At 43.3% G+C, this 20724-nt stretch overlaps 8 protein-coding genes across 8 annotated transcripts; 4 read left to right on the forward strand and 4 right to left on the reverse strand.

The window, feature by feature from the left end:
• Positions 1-530: 530 nt before the first annotated feature.
• On the reverse strand, positions 531-2801 carry KNS1 (serine/threonine protein kinase KNS1; the record flags this gene model as incomplete). The annotated part of the gene is made up of 1 exon (XM_018878158.1): positions 531-2801. One exon carries the CDS (start codon positions 2799-2801, stop codon positions 531-533), a length of 2271 nt encoding a protein of 756 aa, XP_018735490.1.
• A 4468-nt stretch (positions 2802-7269) lies between these two features.
• Positions 7270-8964, forward strand: EAR1 (Ear1p; the record flags this gene model as incomplete). Its single annotated transcript, XM_018878159.1, has 1 exon — positions 7270-8964. One exon carries the CDS (start codon positions 7270-7272, stop codon positions 8962-8964), a length of 1695 nt encoding a protein of 564 aa, XP_018735491.1.
• A 721-nt stretch (positions 8965-9685) lies between these two features.
• AWJ20_1293 (uncharacterized protein) lies at positions 9686-11197 on the forward strand (the record flags this gene model as incomplete). Its single annotated transcript, XM_018878160.1, has 1 exon — positions 9686-11197. One exon carries the CDS (start codon positions 9686-9688, stop codon positions 11195-11197), a length of 1512 nt encoding a protein of 503 aa, XP_018735492.1.
• Positions 11198-11524: 327 nt separating this feature from the next.
• SHB17 (Shb17p) lies at positions 11525-12196 on the reverse strand (the record flags this gene model as incomplete). Its single annotated transcript, XM_018878161.1, has 1 exon — positions 11525-12196. One exon carries the CDS (start codon positions 12194-12196, stop codon positions 11525-11527), a length of 672 nt encoding a protein of 223 aa, XP_018735493.1.
• Positions 12197-12798: 602 nt separating this feature from the next.
• AWJ20_1295 (uncharacterized protein) lies at positions 12799-13581 on the reverse strand (the record flags this gene model as incomplete). The annotated part of the gene is made up of 1 exon (XM_018878162.1): positions 12799-13581. One exon carries the CDS (start codon positions 13579-13581, stop codon positions 12799-12801), a length of 783 nt encoding a protein of 260 aa, XP_018735494.1.
• A 958-nt stretch (positions 13582-14539) lies between these two features.
• On the reverse strand, positions 14540-16252 carry STI1 (Hsp90 cochaperone STI1; the record flags this gene model as incomplete). Its single annotated transcript, XM_018878163.1, has 1 exon — positions 14540-16252. The coding sequence occupies one exon, from the start codon at positions 16250-16252 to the stop codon at positions 14540-14542; it is 1713 nt and encodes a 570-aa protein (XP_018735495.1).
• A 796-nt stretch (positions 16253-17048) lies between these two features.
• HSV2 (Hsv2p) lies at positions 17049-18374 on the forward strand (the record flags this gene model as incomplete). The annotated part of the gene is made up of 1 exon (XM_018878164.1): positions 17049-18374. The coding sequence occupies one exon, from the start codon at positions 17049-17051 to the stop codon at positions 18372-18374; it is 1326 nt and encodes a 441-aa protein (XP_018735496.1).
• Positions 18375-19758: 1384 nt separating this feature from the next.
• On the forward strand, positions 19759-20058 carry AWJ20_1298 (uncharacterized protein; the record flags this gene model as incomplete). Its single annotated transcript, XM_018878165.1, has 1 exon — positions 19759-20058. The coding sequence occupies one exon, from the start codon at positions 19759-19761 to the stop codon at positions 20056-20058; it is 300 nt and encodes a 99-aa protein (XP_018735497.1).
• Positions 20059-20724: the final 666 nt, after the last annotated feature.

A 20724-nucleotide genomic window follows, 5' to 3' on the forward strand; every position in this document is an offset into this window, starting at 1 on the left:
TACAAAATGAGACTACAGTTCGATCAGTATCGGCTAAATTGCGCGTTAAATGTATTCCCCGGACATGCGGATTATCTTACCGAGGCGGATAACTTCACCGAGCACGTCACGTGCCCAGACTGACCTTATCTTGCATTATCAATTGCCAGGGGATATGAGATGTTAGCTCTAGTGGCAACAACAAACTGGAGAGAAGCTATCAAAACTATCAGGTCTTGGCCAAAATCTCAACCACCCGATGCAAGTTCATAATATTTTAAAAGAAAAAAACATAAGCCATTATTAAATACCCAAAAATAATCCGTAATATATCCTAAACAAACAAAACAAAAAAACAGCGCACAGAACGCAAATATAAAAAAAACCTCACAATAAAAAATAAGAATATCGTACTTAATAGCAAAACCACCGAACTTAGATCTGGCATAAATGGAAACGAGAAGAAAGATTGGTGCAAAAATAGTAATAAATAAAAACACAGAATGAGTGGGTACATCTTGCGAGAGCCGGTCATGCTAGCTCACCCATTGTTATAATCGTTGGCGGCGATTGTGTCTAGACGAAGAAGAACTGGGAGTAGCTGTAGATGCCGATGATGAAGATGATGATTTGGAGACGCCCATACCCACATAAGAGGGTTGGTACTCGTGTCTATGCTGGAGATGACTACTACATCCGTCATCATTGATGACTTTCTGAAACCATGGGTGGTTCAGGGCTTCTAGTGCAGTAATACGGTTGTTGGCATCATAGACAAATATTTGATGGAGAAGGTCCAAGAACGAGTTCCAGAAAGCTTTGTCACGCGAGTAATAGGGCACAGATGATTGCACTAAATGGTCAAAGGTTCTAACCGAATTAACATACTTCACACTCGCCTGATCAACCGAATCATTGGGGTAGTTGATAGTGTTTGTGTGCTTGTTTATGATTTCAGCACGAGTTTGTGACTTTGTGGGAATACGTTGAATCACCGCTGGGTCCAGCTTCTCACCAATTACCTTTTCCATCAAAGCGAGGTGCTCCAGGTTATCATGAGTTTGGAAGAGAGCCTCTCCAGTGCAAAGTTCGACAAGAATACATCCAATAGACCAAACATCACAAGGGAACGACCAACCAATGCCTAATATAATTTCTGGAGCCCGATAATGACGAGTGGATACTACTGAGCTGTGGTGCTCATCATTAAAAATGGCAGAACCAAAGTCGATAAGGTTTATGGTGGTGGAACTAAGAACATTGCGTTTCTTTGATGACCGTCCTTTACGATAAGGCATTGATCTAGATTCGCTATTGGTAAGCAGAATGTTTTCAGGCTTCAAATCAGTATGAACAAGATTCAGGCTGTGTAGAAAGGCTACACTCTTCAATAGCTGATAAGCAAATGACTGGACATGGCTTCCCGGAAACGGGATAAAGTTGTTCGCCTTCATGAAGTCGAAAATGCTGATACCTAGTAGATCAGTAACTATGCAGATATGATTGCGGTAGTCAAAGCAGTCACGGAGATGAATACACTGATGGATGTTATGTTCATCATACATTGCCAGGGTCATCAACACTCTCAATTCAATCCTACTTGCTTCCCGATACTTCTCTACAGCCCGTATGATTTTTATAGCTCGGTGAGTCTTGGTTTTCTTGTCGTACACCGAGACCACCTTGCCAAAGGTACCTTGTCCCAGCAGTTTAAGGATCTGATACCTGTTGTCCGCAAAACATGTATTCGTTTCAACAACAAAATGGCCGTCTTTATCATCACATGGATCAGGATTGTGTACACGATCAATTACCGGACGAACTTCTACATCGGTTGGCTTGACAATTTGCATAGGGGAAGGTGGAGTCAAAAGACGAGTAGGATATGGTTGGTAAGCAACCTCGGCGCCAGTGTTAAAGGTGCCAGACATAGGAATACCGCCAGAATTGCTCGACTTGCCCGACTTTGTCGTAATGCGCTTACGTTTCTTCTTGTACGCAGTACCAGAAGAAGTAGCCTGGCTGTTGGAAGTAGTAGCCAGTAACCCATTGCTAGCAATGCTGCTGCTAGTTCGGGTAAGCGAGGACCTTGCAGTGGCAGTTATAGGGACAACAGCTCCTGGCACACTGGATACAGCGGCGCCGGTAACATTTATCGAGCCACTGGTGATCGATTCTGTCGACTCAATCATAGAATATTCTGTACAATATGGGGAATCATCCTCATCATACTGATAGTCATAGTCATCGTCAAAAGGAACATCGTGGTATGATTCGTTGTAGTAGTGGGCTTGACTGTATCCACCCTGGAGGTGACCTTGGTTATTGCCATAAGACTGTGGATGGTCTTCAACCATACGTCCGTTTTCACTATATGTCCCGCTTGAACTGTACTTTCTTAACCGTTTTGAAGAATCTGGCAAAGCGATCGTAGGTTGCTTTCCAGCGGTCTTCATATATTTCGAGGTGTCAGTAACCGAGCTAGCGGCAGTTGTGCTGACAGTCATGGCAGTTGTAGAAGAAAATGACGAACTAGAAGTGGTAGAGGACGACGAGTCATTGTGATGATGCTGATGAGAGGCGGGATGAGGGATTTCCTGATTGTAGTTCAACATTGGGGCACCGGAACCGATTCTATAGTTTGATCCCGACCCAGACGAAGCTACTACCTTTGGGTCTGGATGACCCGAATCTTCGTCGTCAGAGATTACAATCACCTCAGAAGGGTAGCCATTTGCGTAAAAGGCATGCCAGTCCGGCTGGTTTCTGCCATGATTCCGGCGCAAATATGACTGGTTTGGTTGCTGAACTGCAGTAGACATTGTGTACAGGTAACAAGCAATGAGGAAGCTTTAGCAGAAAGCAAGTCAGCACGTTGTATTACGACAATGTCAAGTCCAGAGACCAGCAAAAGCTAAAGCTATCGCCAGGAGAGAAAAAAGTGTGTAGTGACCAGCAGACGGCTGGCGTAGCTGAGACAGCTACTGCTCACTAGGAATACCAAAAGAGACTAAACAGTAAATGAGGCAGCCACAAATATATGGCCACACTTTATAACTAGTAGAGAAAAAGCAAGACAAATCGTTAGAAATGCCTCACGTAAAAACTCTGCCAGCTATAGATTGATGATGCCGATGGTGTGAAATAGATACCAACAGCTTAAATTAAAGTTGAAATGACCCTGAAATACAACTCAAAATGAACACCCCAACCCGAGAGAGATTAGACAATAGTCAGATTATATCCTCAGCAGAGTTAGCAGTTGACAAGTTGCTAGTAGGACCAATGAACTAGAATTGTTAACCGAGTTGGCAGTTATGGATTAATTCTGATACGATTGAGTTGTCAGTGATGTTATTTTTTTTAAGAAATAGGATCGATTTGTCGGAATACAGGATAGTCGGAGATATCTTGATGGATGACGAATATTATCTAATACCAACAGTTGATACAATCCAAGTGATGACAGCCAAATATACCACCTTTTCTGAAGCCAGTCAACAACTGATTCAAATGGCCGTCGCAATAGAAACGAAAACCTCGAGCTGTGCTATAGCTCGACAGAGAAACTAAGCTTGCTTGTCTCGTATTAGTTATAGTAACTTCACCGACTATGGCCCCAGCCACTACCAAGCCCTTGTGTTGTGTTTGCTGATATGATTTTTATTATTATCAGTCAAACCAACTCAACGATTGCATATCGTACCTTTTGCTTTAGTAACCGTGGTAGATAGGGTTATCTGGACGTGGAATCTCCTTAGGTTTTCTGAGTGTATTGTCAATAGTTCAGTTGAGATTTGGTTGTTATTATAAGTGGAAAGCAGCGAAGTGCAAATTATAGTACGGGATTACGGTACTGTACGTAACGACTCGACCGACTGGCACTACTTGGGCTAGACAAAACATATGTACTACAGGTGGGTAAGGCTTGCAAGCGGACAAGCAGCAGCAGCAGCAGCAGCAGCCAGCCTAATCAGCAGCAAACAGCAGCAGCAGCTGTAAGGTGTAATTAGTAGCGCAGTTGCAGGCAGCTGCAGCAGCAGCGGGCATGGCAGGCAGGCCGCTGAGATGAATATTTCTCCTTCAAGCTGCCTGATTTCAGATGTACCTGCTGCGTGGTTGGATGACAAACCAGCTCGAACGTTAATCGAGTCAAGACCGACCGGATTACGTGTATTTTTTTTAATGGAAATATCAAAAAAAACTGCATCTAATTTCAGGAAATCTGTTGTTAACTAGGAGACCTTCAGAAAGTTTCCAGCAAAATAACAGACTAAAATCGAAAAAATATATCAAGACTCTGAAAACTAAACCCCCGACCACAGGTCAGCCTGCCACGACCTCAGGGCAGCCCATGACTGCCCAAAGCTGCCACTAATCACACAGCCTGAGGGAGGAGGGGGCAGCCCTGGCAAATCCCCGGCGATTAACCACCCGTAATCCCCAGCAAGGGCCATAACAAAATGTAAAAGAGGGGGGTGCTATTACTGGTTTGGTTAAAGTCCCAACTGATTGATAATTGGATTTCTAAATTAACCACACAGATGCACCACTTGGCCCCACGCACACCACGCACAACCACATACCATTACAGATGCATTGACAGTATCAGCAGCATGCACCACGCACATTCCCCTCACACTCTTTCTCCACCATTTTCCATAGACGTGCGCTATATTACTGCTAGCTTAAAGGGAGGGTAAATCAGTATGATTACATGTACAGCGAACTACCGGGTCGCCTTGCAGCCCCGCCGACCCTGACCCTGTTAGAATTAGTAGCCCAAAAACAGCTGGCTTGCGGCCAGCAGCAACCCTGGTCGAGTGGGGTCAGCGCTCAATTTGATAGGCTTGACTTGAATCGTAAAGTTAGTGGTTGGGGCTTGCGCTGGATGCGTATTTCTGAGCCCAACCCCTGCCTGCCTCAGGCTTGGCCATGGCCAATGCTTGTCGTACTAGGGAGGGCACGGATCCTACGGGCCGCTGTTGTATGGTCTAAAGAAGCGGATGGCCGGCCGGGTGCCTCGATCCCTCGATCGGCCATACCCACCCCCGCCTAAATACCTCCATCAAAACATGGGCAGGAGGAGTTGTCCGCTGGAAAGTTAATGTTAATAGCTGAAACGGCCAGGTATCGCCCGGTCCTCTCCCTAAAACAGTTGATTATAGAAAGGTGAAACGGATTGTCAAAATAAAGTGTGACTCGAGTCACAACCAACGTAGCTGTCATTTCATTTTTAGCGCTTCTGCAATACGACCTGGTTACGATTTAGCGACAGTGGCTTTCTTGTTTGTTCTGTAGCGGTTCAAACCATGGGAAAAAAATTGAATGAACTTACTCTGGCTGGTCAGTCCCCGCCGCCCCCACTTTTCTTCCCCTCTCTCCCATCAATCGTAGCCCCATTTGAGCCCGGGCCCTGCTCTTTCCCCTCATTTAACTAAGATTTAGTATGGTTTTTTTCACGTATACTGCCCCACCCTTCACCCGCATCACTTCCCTGCTACTTCTTGCCTTTTGCCCTTGTATCCATCGCTCATCCCTTCCTCGTAAACGCAGTTAGATCGCCAGATCTTAATTACCCCTCATAGTGTCGTTTTAAATAAGACTGCTAACCGCCCATTTCTTATTTTAAACGCCATTCTGACGTTTACCCACTAGCCTCTAGCACTCTGTTGACTCGATTTCTCCTGCTTGAAACTCTATCTGTGTTTAGAGTTGATGGACTAATTTATTCCGGTTAACCAGGGGCTCCGCCCCAGCAGCCCCCGAGGCTCCGCTCGCTGTGCTCGAGTCGTACGTTGTCGTCCGACTGGAGAGGGGTTTGGATTCTTTCAGGGAAAATCCGAACCATAGGACAGTTCAGGTTCTGATGATATTGGGTGAGAATCAAGCGCTAGTCCGCTGCAGTGCGTTCTTATCGGTGTCGATCTTATGTACTGATAATAGCCGTCTCGTCGACATTTTCGTTGACATATTTACAGCGGATTTACTAGCTGTATGAGCACTGAGCCCGTAGTGCTCTTCATCTCACGGCTTGGAAATTAATTTCTCGATCATTTGCAGCTGTGAATGATAAGGAAATGTCTTGTCGTTAAATAAAATGAATTTTACCCATGCATTGAAATTTCTGGGTATGCAATGATATGTTTAAACATGCAATGAGATACCAGTCACTACGGATTGAACGAAATATTTGCAAGCTTGAACAGTCGGAGTCGGGCCTGGCTCCGGTTCCTAGAAGCAATTTTTAACATGCCTATTCAATCTTGCCTTTTGGAGGTGAGTTTTACTATAAAATAAGCTGAAAAAAAAACCTTTTGACCAGTCTGATAAGAGCGGAGAAGATCAAGATGTAGCCAATGGACTTCGTTTCTCTTGAGATGGAGAAACTGTCTGTTATATAATAAGAAAACTAGTCCAGAATTTCACAATTGCCAGCTTGAACTTGACGACAGTTCCATAGGCATACACAATCAACGGCAGTAACTGTGCCTGGAAGAGGGTAACATTTTGCTTATGAGATACATCCATCTCTGTCGGCAAAGTAACAAATACAATACAAACTACAAAGATATATGTTATATTCTATATGTATTCAAGAATAGGCAATGGGAGAAGTGTTTATATTACAGGTTATTCTCTTCCTGGAACACTGTTACCATGTAGCTTTTACGTCATTGCGGTTTGCGGTAAGGAGGTGCGGCGCCAACGGCGTAGCACTTATGTACGGGAGACGCTTCCAGCATGATAAAGGGTCCATCACGATTGCATCAGCATACGACGGCGATACCAGACGATTATATATTGTCTCTAGAAAAAAGCGGCGGCCAACTGTTCTTTACTTCTAGAGTCTAGAGAGTATTTTGGGCTGGTCAGGAAGTAACTCGAGTACCATTAAAATATCGAAAAGTAGACTATCAGTAAGGAGTAGCGGCTAAGAGCCAGAACGTTCCGCTGAAATTCCTAATCTTCGCCTTATACAGCCAGCCACTGAGTTGAGATCTTTTTAAGGCGCGCTATATCAGGGCTCACAAAATAACGGAATCAGCAACTGCGTGTTTGGTACAGATATTGAAAAGAATTTGAGGTATTATCGAATCAGAAAAGTAGTTAAACGACAGGGCAGTGTTTTTATCAGACCATAGAGCAGGCAGCTGCACTCAAAGTGTCTCTACAACATAAACAGCACTTTTTTTTTGTTCATTTACTGTATCTACATCTGGTCTTTTATCTGGATCTATATCATCAGTACTGATTACTGAAATTTAAAATTGCATTTAAGCTGACAGCATGGATGACGATATTAACGTGCCCCTGTTAGCAGGGTTACTGTCAGCTCTAGGGACACTTCTTCTTGGTCTCTTATGCATTGTAATCTGGTTTGCGATAGCAGGAGATGGTAGAATTCAATTGGGGTCTGGAGACCCTGGGTCTTTTGATGATGAAGGTGCTCTTTTAGAAGAAGAGGCTGATGCTCTTGAGCTAATGGATGAGGCATCGAGAAGGATGTATCTTCAGGCCAAAGCTTTTATTGAGGCCAACCCTCCAAATAGCACAAATACTGACATTAGTCTTTCTCAGTTCATGACTATCCAAGAGAAAGGTGTTGCGGCTTGGGAGTTTGAAGTTGATTTTACAGCTGCAAACTGCTTTGTCGAGGCACGAACTGAGATTGAATTCTTTGATTCGGTTTGCTGTGTTCAAACAAACCTACCTCTACCGAAACAGAATGAGGTCTACTACTGGGAAGCAAAGATTTATGATAAACCTGTCTCTACTACGGTATCGATAGGTCTTACAACGAAGCCATATCCTACATTTAGACTTCCAGGATACCACCGATACTCTGTTGCATATGACTCGGAAGGGCTTAAACGGATTAATCAACCATTTTCTGCCCCTCACTATGGACCTCCTTTACAGCATGGAGATGTAGTAGGCGTCGGTTATAAGCCACGAACTGGAACTGTCTTCTTCACTAGAAATGGTAAGAAACTCGAGGAGGCCCTGCATGGCATGCGAATGAATTTATTTCCAACTGTAGGTGCCACTGGCCCTGCCACTGTCGTGGTGAATCTTGGCCAGGCCGGTTTTGTTTATATCGAAGCAAATGTAAAGAAGTGGGGCCTGGCTCCTGCTCATGGCTCACTGGCACCTCCACCACCATATGGAGCTGAACAAGACTATGTTCTCTTAGAAACAGGAATTAGAAGCGGGTCAAGCCGTCGTCGAGATCGTGAACATGACCATGATAATGACGATGATTCTAGTGACCAAAACTATGATAGCATAGCAGGTAGTGCTGGTAGCGCTGGATTCACTGGGAAACGTCGCCAACGGCGCAGAAGCCAGAGATACTTGAATGAGTCTTCAGCGCCCAATTCTGCCGGGTCAAATGATTTGATTTCTGATGATGGACATGACACAAATCATGGTGAAGACGACAATGAAGCCACTCCATTATTACCGCCACCGTCGTTTGAAGATGTCACTTCACAGCAGGCCAGTCCTGGTCCCGATTCGACCTCCTCTCCTGCAGTGAGAACTGAGAGTTTACGCACTCCAGCAATTAATAGCAATAGTACTGCTTCCGTTCCATCATCTTCCTCTTCTTTCATATCAACTACATCTGAAGATCAAACCCAATTTCCAACCCTCAATAACAGCAATACCACCAACAATCACATTTCAAATCGCACATATACTCACAACAATAACGCCAGTATAAATCTTACACGGCTTTCCCATCACTCTCTAAGCGGGTCTCCATCTACTACAATTGCATCATCAACCCCCTTGGCTTCTACCCCTGTTGTCCCCATGGGTCCGCCGATGGGACGGCCACCCAGCTACACTTCAGACAATGAGTCAGACGATGAACAAGATGGTGATGATTCTTTACAATCTCGCCCTCGTCGTATGTCTACTCGAGAATCCATTATGGAGGCAACTGCTGACTATATTAATCCTATATCCTCCCCGTAGGCCATTTATCTTTTTTTTGGCGCTGGGGCCGTAATTTTCACATTCTATGTACCTCTATTTATTCTTCATAACTCGCTTTCCTCGAAATTAATTCTTCTTCATGTTAGTTGAAACATGACTTAGTCGCAGGGGCCATATCCCTGAACCCCATAGCTTCTTTCGCTACGTTCTCGTAACAACAGCTTCAGCTCCCACCACCCCACCGGGTTCAGATCTCGATCAGCGACTGGTAGTGATATGCGCCAACGCGGATGACACCTTATCTTTTGATCTTGTTATTGCCTTATCCGGTACTATACATACAAACGTAGAATCTGATCATCACTATACAGTGTTTCACGTTGTTACGATTTGACTTACTTACAGCGTGCTCAGTACATTTGATCAAACTCTTAGTGAACTAGGGAGGAGCAAAGTATATCGAAGGCTCACGAGTGCGTCTGTTTCCTTTGGTGGGGTCTGTTTGGTATTGGAATTTCGCATTGTACGTGCTGATTATGCCTTGTGGGAACATGTTCATGATGTCGACTTAAAATCGACATGTGTTATCATTATCTATTTGACGACAAGGTTAACAAAATCAAAATTGGCCAAAATCTAACTGTTTTTAGACATGGACAGAATTGACTCCAGTGAGGCAGTCATTTTTGGCTGCCTCGTGGGAATAGTCAGTTCGGCTACTCAATCCGTGGGTCTTACTTTACAGCGGAAGTCGCATCTTATGGAAGATTCGCGGCCTAGCTCAGTACCCCGACGGCCGGCTCATCGCCGTGGACTATGGCAGGCTGGTGTACTATTATTTATTGCCAGTAATCTTTTTGGCTCCAGTGTTCAGATTACAACTTTGCCTTTGATTGTTCTAAGTCCGCTACAGGCAATTGGTTTAGTATTCAATTCTATTAGTGCAAGTATATTATTGGCAGAACCATTCACAAAGTACTCATTCATTGGCACTGGTCTTGTATCAGTTGGTGCCTTGATTATTGCCGCTTTTGGTGCTATTCCAGAACCACATCATAATTTAAATGAGCTACTAGTGTTACTGCAGCGTACTCAATTTTTATTGTGGATGGGCATCACACTCTCGTTAGTGATATTGATACTAGTATTGATCGCCACTGGTATAGTAGACGAGTTTCTAAACGGATGGGAGGCCATTGGAGGAGGTGGGAAAATGGGCCTTGAAGAGCATACAAATGAATCTAATAACAGTCGTGGCGTCACACCGCCACGACATGTTACGGCTCGTAATAGTCCCCTGCAAAGCAGTATTCAAAACCACAACCAATACAACAATCACACTAGTAGTCGCGGCACTGGCTCGAATTTGGATGGTCATACTGACCATCGTGAGTTTCCCTCGTACCACGTGTTTCTGGCGAACAAGTCACTGGTGGTAGGCGGCTTGTACGGAGTAGTGGCGGGGATCTTGTCGGCACACTCGCTGTTAATGGCAAAATCGGCTGTAGAATTAGTCGTTCGAGGGCTAAAAGACGGTTGGTATGATCTTTTCCGCTGGCAAACATGGCTTATTGTAGGATGTTTCCTCACTTTCGCTATACTGCAACTATATTATCTAAACTGCGGGCTAACGCTATGTTCGACTTCTGTTCTTTATCCACTTGTTTTTTGTGTTTACAATATTATTACCATCATGAATGGCCTTATTTATTTCCGCCAAACCGCTAGCCTATCCTTTGTCAGAATCGTGTTAATTGCATTCGGAACTTTTCTTGTTTTGGCAGGTGTACTTTGCCTGTCGTGGAGACTTAACGACTCTCAAGCACCCAACTTGGCTGCTAGCACTAGTGCTGCGACTAACACTGCTACTACATCCAGACGGCATCTTTTCAGTCCTTCTCATGGTCGCAGTCGTAGCAACAATAGTGCCATATATGAAGAGCCTTCTACAGGGTCTGAAACAGAACAGACTCCTTTACTGTTTTTCCAACAGCACAGAAAGTCCCCTCTTAGATATGGAAGTCTTGGTTTGGTGACGAAACAACTGTCTACTAGTGGTTCTGCAGAAAGTGGAGCTCAAAGCTCGAGTTTGAACTCCACAGCCAATGGCGACGATGAGCATCCCGAGTACACATCTTTTCGTACTATAACTGTCGGAGATGGCATCCCCGAACCGGCTTCTCCATATAGCAACAGAAAAACCACCCTCCGCCGCGGGAGAACATTATCGCAAGAGCAGTCCGAGATACTAGACCAACTACGGCAGAAGTAAGGAGTATTGCTTACTTGTCATCCTCATTGATTCTGGTTTAGTGAGATAATTTTTTCATGTTTTATTTTTATTTGCTCGATCTATTCTCATTTATCAGTTTGTTTACCCTACTATTTAATACATTCCATATAGATTATATTTATACTTTCTTCTCAGTTAATTTTTGTGAATTCAATGATGTGAAAACTATACGCTTTATTTACCTTGCTATTTAATATTGCTATTGGATATAGCTATTGAATAGATTCTATATAGATTTATCTTTATAGGTTCTTCCCACTCTTCGAAATCCATAGAGGGTCTACAGTCCAGTACCAAGTACCAAGTTTATACGTCAGGCACATGGAAGGCACCACCAAGGAAAATAGCAGGCTCTTCGCAGCTATTGTGCTCATAGGAGAGTACACCAACACCACCAGCTTCAAGAATAAGCGATGGGTTATCTTCGATAGGGCGCTTGAGCCATCTCAATACAAAACTACGAAGAATATGACCATGAGCAACAACAATGACCTCAGAGCATCTCCTCTCTTTAATTGCTTTTCTATGAATCTCAACGATCTTGGCAATCAATCTATCCAATCTCTCAGTGATGTCAGCGGGAGATTCACCACCTTCACACCCATCTCTCCAAATAGACCAATCATGATCTTTGTCCAGGCCTCTACTTTTACGTAGAGCCCTGATATCAGCCGTCTTCATACCCTCGTAGTCGCCGTAATCCCATTCCCGAGCATCGTCTGTGGTTTCAACGTCCAATTTAGCCAGCTCACCCTTGTGATCTTGCATGAGTAACTCTAAAGTATGATGAGCTCTCTTACGAGGAGATACAAAGATTTTTTCGATGAATTCAGGAACAATCATACGATCGGGGCCGACCAATGCCTTGCCAGTGGCAATCATTCTCTTGACACCATTCTCGGTAAGATCAAGATCAGTGAATGATGTATGTTGACCACTCTTTGACCATTCGGTTTCACTGATTCCGTTAGAACCCATCTATCAGGTATTCGCAGGGTCAAATGCGCTTGTAATTGTAATTGTACTTACCCGTGTCTAACAATAATCACTCTGGGTGTCTGGAAAGAAGCCATTTTTCCTTCTATAAAAGTGGCAGATTCTCTGACGGTCAGTCGGCTACTCAGCGAGATATATAATGTGGAGTATGTATGGAAGTATCGAGCTTTCCTTCTATTCATAATATTTACCTAATAATGCTGCATTAGGAAATGCAGGGGGCCGTAGTCGAGCAAACGTGGCTGATGGTGCCGCCGCTACTGCCATCGTTGTTAGCAGAACCACAAGACAATGCCATATTGTTACGACATAAGGTTGGACTTCCGGGTCCATTGTCATTTGCTGGAACCTTGGAATGAGCGGGGTAACAAACGAAATAGCATGCAGGGGAATCAACGTAGATATCGGTAGATCAGTATTTTATCAATGCTACACTAGTCATTTAATTAATCCTATTTACCAAAAAAAAAAGCACTATAAGCCTCAAAACAATATTTAAAATAAGGAAAGTTCCAAATGCTCGTGAAAAAAAACTTCAGCTCATTCCCATCCCCGGGGGCATGTTCGATCAGTTACGTCCATGCTCATTCCCACCCCGGCGGGCATGTTCGATCAGTTACATCCATGGCATACGCAAGCGTCCATTTCTCGAAAAATTTCACCCAGATAGGATTTGAATAGTCATGTTCAGAAAATACCCGATGTGCCTGGATTGCTGATTTAACATCTGCGTATTCGATCAAAATTGTTGGCAAAGGGCGGATCATAGGCAAAATAGATACTATCTCACCCAAAGTACTAAAACTTTCTTTGATATCTCCCAGAGTAATGTCTAGATTAACATTAAATGGGTTGCCATTTTCAATGGATGATGGGTTAATACTGGGACGGTGGCTATGACGGTTTGCAGCGTGTTGGTAGTCTACGTTAGAGGAAGTCTTGGGCTGGTCTTTCCCATAAGGGAGATTATTTCGCAGGGCAAATGGCCATTTCTGAATAGGGTGCCGGTGATTGAAATCTGAGGGATTTTCAACTAGAGAAGGGTGCTTATCATGGTACAATACTGGCTTTGTGCGAAGTTTTCCGTTTCCGTCTTTCTGAATATATAATCGATGTCTCTGATGTTTGGAGATTTGCTCGTAGTTGGTGTTCCAACTCAACTCAATACATCGGCGGACTTTATCGACTATCATGGCCCTAGCAAGCTTTTGATCTCTTGGCTGAACCTGCGGATTACTGGGACGATGGCGAGGTACGTACATTTTCCCGTTAATATAAAACCGTCCAGATTTAGCATATTCGTAGAATGATGTAGCTTGATCGGTTTCAACAAAATATATGTCAAGGCTATAATAATCTTGTTTCATTGGCTCACTCCGTCGTACAATTTTCTCTAACGGACCACCACAAACCTGGCTAGTAACTGCACTAAGGCCAACTATAAAGGGAATTTTGTCAAAACAGATTAGACAACCATAATGAACCGCTTGAGGCGGTTTATTGATACTTTCAACTTGGATTCGTGTATCTATTAAGCGATGTTAGTGATTTATCAGGTAATTCTGAGCCAGGGACAGCAGAGTTTTGACATACTTGGATAAGCTAGTATGGTCTGTATTGTGCTCAGTGGGCGTCGTCTACGCCGAGTTATCTCAGCTTGCATTTTGTTTTTGATGTGAATTGCCTCATTGCTGGATGGTTTCGTACTATGGCCATCATCGGGTGCGATGTTGAGATTTTTATGATTTAAGCTAGAGGCCAGTGGAATGAGATTCGTTGGCTCTAAGTTCTCTGTTTTCGTGGTTGATTCTTTAGAAGTCCCTGTGCGGGACCCGGTTGGATATTTTATCCATGACAAAGGTAATGACCACCCTGTGTAGTTTTTACTGCGTCCCTTTTTAGAACTGGTGTTGCCATGATTCTCAAGAGTATTTAACGTTGAACCAGACGCATCTGTCAAGGGTCGATGGGGACGCTGCCCGCTTTCGTTTGTACTCGAGACTGGATTTCCAAGTGAAAACAACCTATGATACTTTGTAGACATTTGTGTGAACTCTATGTATCGGATGACGTATACTAAAAAAAACATCTATCGAATTCAATATATTTTGCGTTTTTCATTATGGAGCATTACATGTCTGCAATGTTGCCTCCGCACCATTCAATATGTCGCCGCAAGCAAGTGGTCCTGATGGAAGCTCTTCAATTCAAGCAGAGCATGATGAAGGCCTTGTTCTTGACCATAGCCAAGGCCACCAGGTACATTTGTGACAGACTTTAGTAAAACAATTAATTACACTTAAATATGGAGAGCCAGTAACTTTTTTAACGGGTTCTGATAATACCAGCGGCAGCAAGAAGATTAATTTTACGGCGGATCTCAGGATTTTGGAGATGATCCCGAAGAGCAGCTGGATCATTTTGGGCCTGTTGAAGGATTGTGTTCATGACAGGATCACGACGAATCTCGTCGATTTCTGGATCTTGAGATAGACGTTCAGCGGTTTGCTCGGCAGTCTCACCGGGAAGAGCAGCGAATCTTGCGGTAGAGGCTTTAGTGTATAACTCCTCAATCTCACGAGTGTGCTTGAACTCGGTGTCAATGCTACGAGCGACCTCGAGAGTATCCATACAATTGCGGTAATCCTTCATAACATAGTAAGCAGTGGCCTTACGAGTGTAAGCCTTGAAGAAATTAGGATCAAGTGAAATGGCGATGTCACAATCCTTGATAACTTCAGGGTATGCAATAAGCTTGAGGAGGGCAGCGGCACGGTTAGCGTAACCTCTGGGGTCTTTGGGAGCTCTCTTGATAGCTTCAGTGTAAGCCTTTACAGCACCAGGCCAATCGCCTTCCTTAAATAGCTTGTTACCTTCTTCTCTGGCCTCCTCGGCTTTCTCAGGATCGATATAACTTTCAGCTTCGCGCTTCTTCAATTCCTTTTCAGTAGATCGAAGCTTATTAAGAACATCAGGAGTACGGTGCTCCGTTAATGATTTGTTGAAATATTCAATGGCACTTGGCAGGTCGTCCTTCTTAAGATATGTAGTACCGATACGTGAGTATGCCTTAGCAAATAGCTTGTAATCGGATCGCAACTCTCTACCTTGTTCAATAGCATACAAACAAGTTTTAATGGCTTCATCATAATCACCCTTTTCAAACTCAGCAGCAGCTCTGTTGTTAAGGTAAGTGATATCTTTGAAGATATCCCAAGCATTGTTGTAGTGGGTAATTGCCTCGTCAAACTGTCGTTTCTTGTAAGCAGCATTACCTAAACTCTTTTCTTCGTCTGCCTTTTGCTTGTCTGTATCAACTGGTTCAGGCTCTGGTTCAGGCTCTTTGGGCTTGGCAGATTCAGCAGGTTTAGGTTCGGAACTGCTAGGAGCAGGACCAGAACCAGGACCAGCACCTGCTGGCATTTCAATTCCCAGAATAACAGCCATGGCTTCCATCAGTCTAGGATCACTCGAAGCCCCAGTCAAGGCTGCCATGGGGTTATTCTGTAATCCCTCCAACTTAGCTACAAAAGCAGGATCCTTCATATATTCACTGGTTTTGGGGTGGTTAGCCAACTTGGCAAATGTGGCTGGATCTTTGAATAGACTGCCCATACCAAGATCTGGAGTTTGACCATCACCAGCAGCCTCTTGTTGAATAGCAGCATCAACGCTAGCCAATCCAGATTTTGCTTGTGCATTGGCAGGATCGAGCTTTAATGCCTCCTCATAGGCATCCCTGGCAGTGACCAAGTCTCCTAAACCATGGTAGGCAGCACCTTTACGGGTGTAGCCCTTGGCCCAGCTGGGGTTGATCTTGATACATTCCTCAGCATCCTTAGCCGCCGAATCATAATCCCTTAACGAAGCATAAGATCCTGATCTATTGGAATACAATACATGGTTGGGTGTCTCAGAAGCTTCAATTGCTTTCGTAAAAAGCTCGACAGCCTTGTTGAAGTCCTTGGCAGCAAAGGCAGCGTTACCTTCAGCTTTGTACTGTACTATGTTAGTATCATAACACTTTGATTCAACCATCGACCATTATAATTAAGTATGTTTCTTCTCACTTTGCTGTGAAATGCTTTTTCGCCTCCAGTCTGGATATTAACCGCCCACCGGAAGAATATGAATTCAATTCTCAGATGACCAGATTTAATCCATATCCATGAGATCCATCCTTTCGTAATGGATCTCTCCACAAACTAAATTGCAATTGCCAAATGGAAAGGCCTTTCCCAACTATCGTAGTTCAATTTTACTTACACTTTCAGCAGTAGACATTTTCTCTTGTTTCAAAGGCAGTTGTACAAAAGTCAATGAAAAAGATAACTATTAAAGGTCCTCTAATATATATGCCTGTCCTGCCTTAGGTCCCAACCTTCCAGAAGAATCGAGTCCGAGAGTTATGCGGCTAGACGCAGTTTCTCTTCGCTATTGTCCTGCAAACCAGTACGGCGTTTCAGGGGACATCGACTATTGAGGTCTGTAGCTTTTACTGATCCCGTTGCTGTTATCATTAGAGCTTCTTCTGAGCAGATGAAATAGAGAATGATCAATTGGGATGTATCACAATAGGTCTTAGCCTTATTAGATTTTTTTTTTTTTTTTTGGTTTCTATGTATCTTTATGGTGGCCCATCTTCATAGCCACACCCACAACACGAGTCTGATCTATATAACAAGAGAAATCTTAACCTCTAAAATACAAATCATAGATTAGCTAATTCTGGAATATATTACAAATGATTATACATTTCCAATTGTACCAGAGAGGGATGTGTAAAAATCAGGGGACCCTTGCATATTCCCCCCGCTTTCCCATATGTACCGTCATGATACGGCTTATAGTGAGTGAACTTAGTCCGTCTCCTGTAGCTTTACCATCAAAACTATATCCCATCTCATCTCGTTTTGACGCGCCCTCTGGTTTGTATGCTGAGATGAATGCCCATAGTTCATTGGCTCAAGAGCCAAACCAAGATCGGGATCTTTTATCTGCGTCGTTTAATCAAGATCAGGGCTGTTTTTCCATCGCATATGAACATGGATTCAGAGTTTATAACACGGATCCAATGGAGTTACGGGTCAAGAGAGAGTTTTCGGACGGAGGAATTGGAATTTCTCAAATGTTACATAGGACGAATTATTTAGCATTGGTAGGTGGAGGTAGAAATCCCAAGTTTCCACAGAATAAAGTCATTATTTGGGATGATTTAAAACATAAAAGTGCCTTGTCTTTAGAGTTTCTGTCTCCAGTACTGAATGTGTTAATGTCACGAACTCGGATTATCGCAATTCTTAAAAATAAGATTCATGTTTATGCATTTTCCTCACCTCCGACGAAGATTGCCTCTTATGAAACAATTGATAATCCCCATGGCATTGGCTGCCTCTCAAATAATGTGCTAGCGTTCCCCGGTCGTGGGCAGGGTCAAGTACAAATTGTCAATCTCGCAACAAGCATGGCGGCTAGTTCCTCTGGTACTGGTAACCATGATGACAGTCCTAGTGGAGCTGGACTAGTGTCAATTGTACGTGCACACAGAGGAAATATTCGATGTCTGTCACTCAATCCTTCTGGCACCGTAGTCGCCACAGCGAGCGATATCGGAACGATAATAAGACTCCACTCTACTGAGAATACTGCGCTGCTCCACGAGTTCCGTCGTGGTTTGGATAGAGCAATTATATTTTCAATGGCATTTTCACAATCTTCTAACAGGCTGGCTGTATTATCTGATAAGAATACACTACATGTCTTTGATACGACTTTAATATCTACACCTAATCCAAGTCTGTCAACATCAGCTGCGACAAATGGCATGGGTGGTGGTCAATCTTCTTCCACGCCCATATCAGCCCCAAATAGACGGCATGTTTTAGGGAAACTTCCACTTATGCCGAGGTACTTCTCTAGCGAATGGAGTTTTGCATCTGCCCGTATAGAAGGTCAGCAGCATTCGGGTCCCGGTATTCTAGGTTGGAGTTCGGATGAGTCTGTTGTGGTAATTTGGATAAGAGAGACTAAATGGGAGAAATATGTTATTGTGGAACGAGATTATTCCTCTTCTGTTACAGACCGTAACTCTACCCCTGAAACTCAATGGGAACTTGTTCGTGAAGCTTGGCGAGGGTTCGAAGGAATCTCATATGATTGAAAAATATAAGAGATGGAATACTAACCGCTGTTGAGCTGCTAATCAACTAGCTCAGCATGGACACGTTGACTAGTGTTTGGAAACACCTGCAGGTTAAGATCTCGCACAACACGACGGGCCTCGTCTTCGCTCTTAAACCTTAGCAAGTATGGACTTCCTCCATATCTGATCTTTCCCGATTGCAATCTTTCCGCTGCTAAATTGTCATCATCAATAAATTCATAATCCCACATTGTTTTCAAGATTTGCCATTGTGGAAAATGTGGCGGAAGACCCATGAGTAATACACAACATCGACGGTTGGGTACCAGATCTGCCGCTTTCTCAAGAATTGGGCTACTCAGCCCTTTAGCATTATCAGGATCAACGAATGAGAAATTTACTTGCAATCCACATATGTCTGCGCCAATTGTTTCCTGATAATAGGTCAAGGCAGCCTCTTTGGACTCAAATGTTAGGAAATAACCCAACCATCGAGTGAGATTGGTGGGGTCTCTACTTCGAGTCACTGGAAAGCTCTGTTAGTGCTTTGAATTTTATAATCACTTGTAATAATTTGCTATACGTACGCTTGAAGTCGATATTATCCAACGAGGAATCATAGACTCCTAACCGCATTGATTTTGGAGGCAGAATTCTTTCGAGGTCACTCTTCTCACATGACAGATCAATCGTGTGCCAATATAGGGTAGTGGTAGCATTTTCTAATCAAGTTAGTAAGATCCAGATATCTTGATTATTGATAAGTACTAACCTAAAGCCTCGGAGCTGAAGATGGTCTTCTGCGGGCTTACTGAGTCAAGGTCACTATCTATCTGCAGTGGTCTTAATTTGTCAGCTAAATCAGCTCGACGATAATCTCTGATCATTGATTCTGTCGCATTTGGCTTCGGATTGAATATCCGTGCTAACAGCTGACCCAGCTTCGGAGGTTTAGTAGGATCTGAACTGGATCTGGAGAGGCTGGGTGTAAAGGGCGATTCGTTTGCACTCGCACTCTTTATAGTCCTTTTGAAAGGGCTTACTTCCTTCTCTTTTGGTTCCTCTATTTTATTGCCTTCAGTTGAATTTTTCAGTCCAAACAAATCTCGCAACTTGGCGTTAGAGGGGGCCGCAGAATCATTTCGAGAACTAGGATCTGAGTCCTGGTGGCGGTAGATTGATTGTGAACAACTCAAATATCTAACATTATTCTTGTATACTAGGTAATGCCTTCGTATAATCAACTGCCGTTTTAATATCATCTGACTTGTTTTGAAATAGATTGCGTACTCTGCGTCCAGATACTTCGGGCTGAAAAAGTCAAGCTAGCGCCGCACTTCGGCACTTCACGAACAGCATAACATGCTTGCGACCACAACAGCACCGTTCTCAATCCCACACAATGAGTTTGGTCAGCAACGAGTATGATACTTTGATTGCTGAATATGGTAAATTTTTAGAGTCCGTTAAGATTGAAGAATCAACAGTTGAGATCGTTACAAAAGAACAGGGCAAACTTCATGTCCATCTAACGAAACAAGGTTGGACTATTCTTACATCTACTATAGAGCACGTTAGACAAAATGACATATTCGAGACTTCTGAGGCTTTGCTTATGACTGCTTCACCAACATTTAGCCGGCTTTGGAATGAAAAGTTGTTTGATAGGCTGAATCAACTACAGCAAGATGGCGATAGCTGAATTTATTTGGTTCATACTTGAATTACTAGATCTTCGTCCTTTGGCCACTACCTTGGAAGCTCCCAAAAAAATTGGAACTTACTTTATGCCTCTATTTGCTTATCTCGGATCAAAGGATTGCCCTCACTTTAAAGTGGTCAAGAAATCTGTCGAACCAGCGCTATATGTTGCAAGCAATACCTACAATGATAGTATGGCGTGTATATTGTAACTTCTTTACAAACCCATTCCCTAAATCTAAGTTTATTAACTCTCTATTTCGTATATTTAACTAATAGATTTAATCAATTATTTAGAAACAGAACAAGTTTGCTACCTTAATGTCGTTATTGCAGTGTATACTCGTATATAGATGTTGCTTAGATACCGTATAATCTTCAGAGAACAGCTGTTATTAGTCTGGCAAAAACAGTGCGATATAGGCCAATCACTGTCAGTTTCTAAAGAAATTTCTTAGAATAAAATGATATGGAGGAAATTAAGGGTATATGGGAATGCGAAAAGTTGGAGTCCATATGTGGACTAGGCGCGCCGGTTAGCGATCTTCTACATAATTGCTATAAACGGAAATTCCAGGGGTAACCATTGTCACGTGATGCGTACTGATATTTGAAAGATGTTTAGTCCCGAAAGTGTTAAGCCCAAGATATAATCACAAATAAAGAA

This window comes from Sugiyamaella lignohabitans, chromosome A (genome assembly GCF_001640025.1).
Source record: "Sugiyamaella lignohabitans strain CBS 10342 chromosome A, complete sequence".
Lineage (NCBI taxonomy): Eukaryota > Fungi > Ascomycota > Dipodascomycetes > Dipodascales > Trichomonascaceae > Sugiyamaella > Sugiyamaella lignohabitans.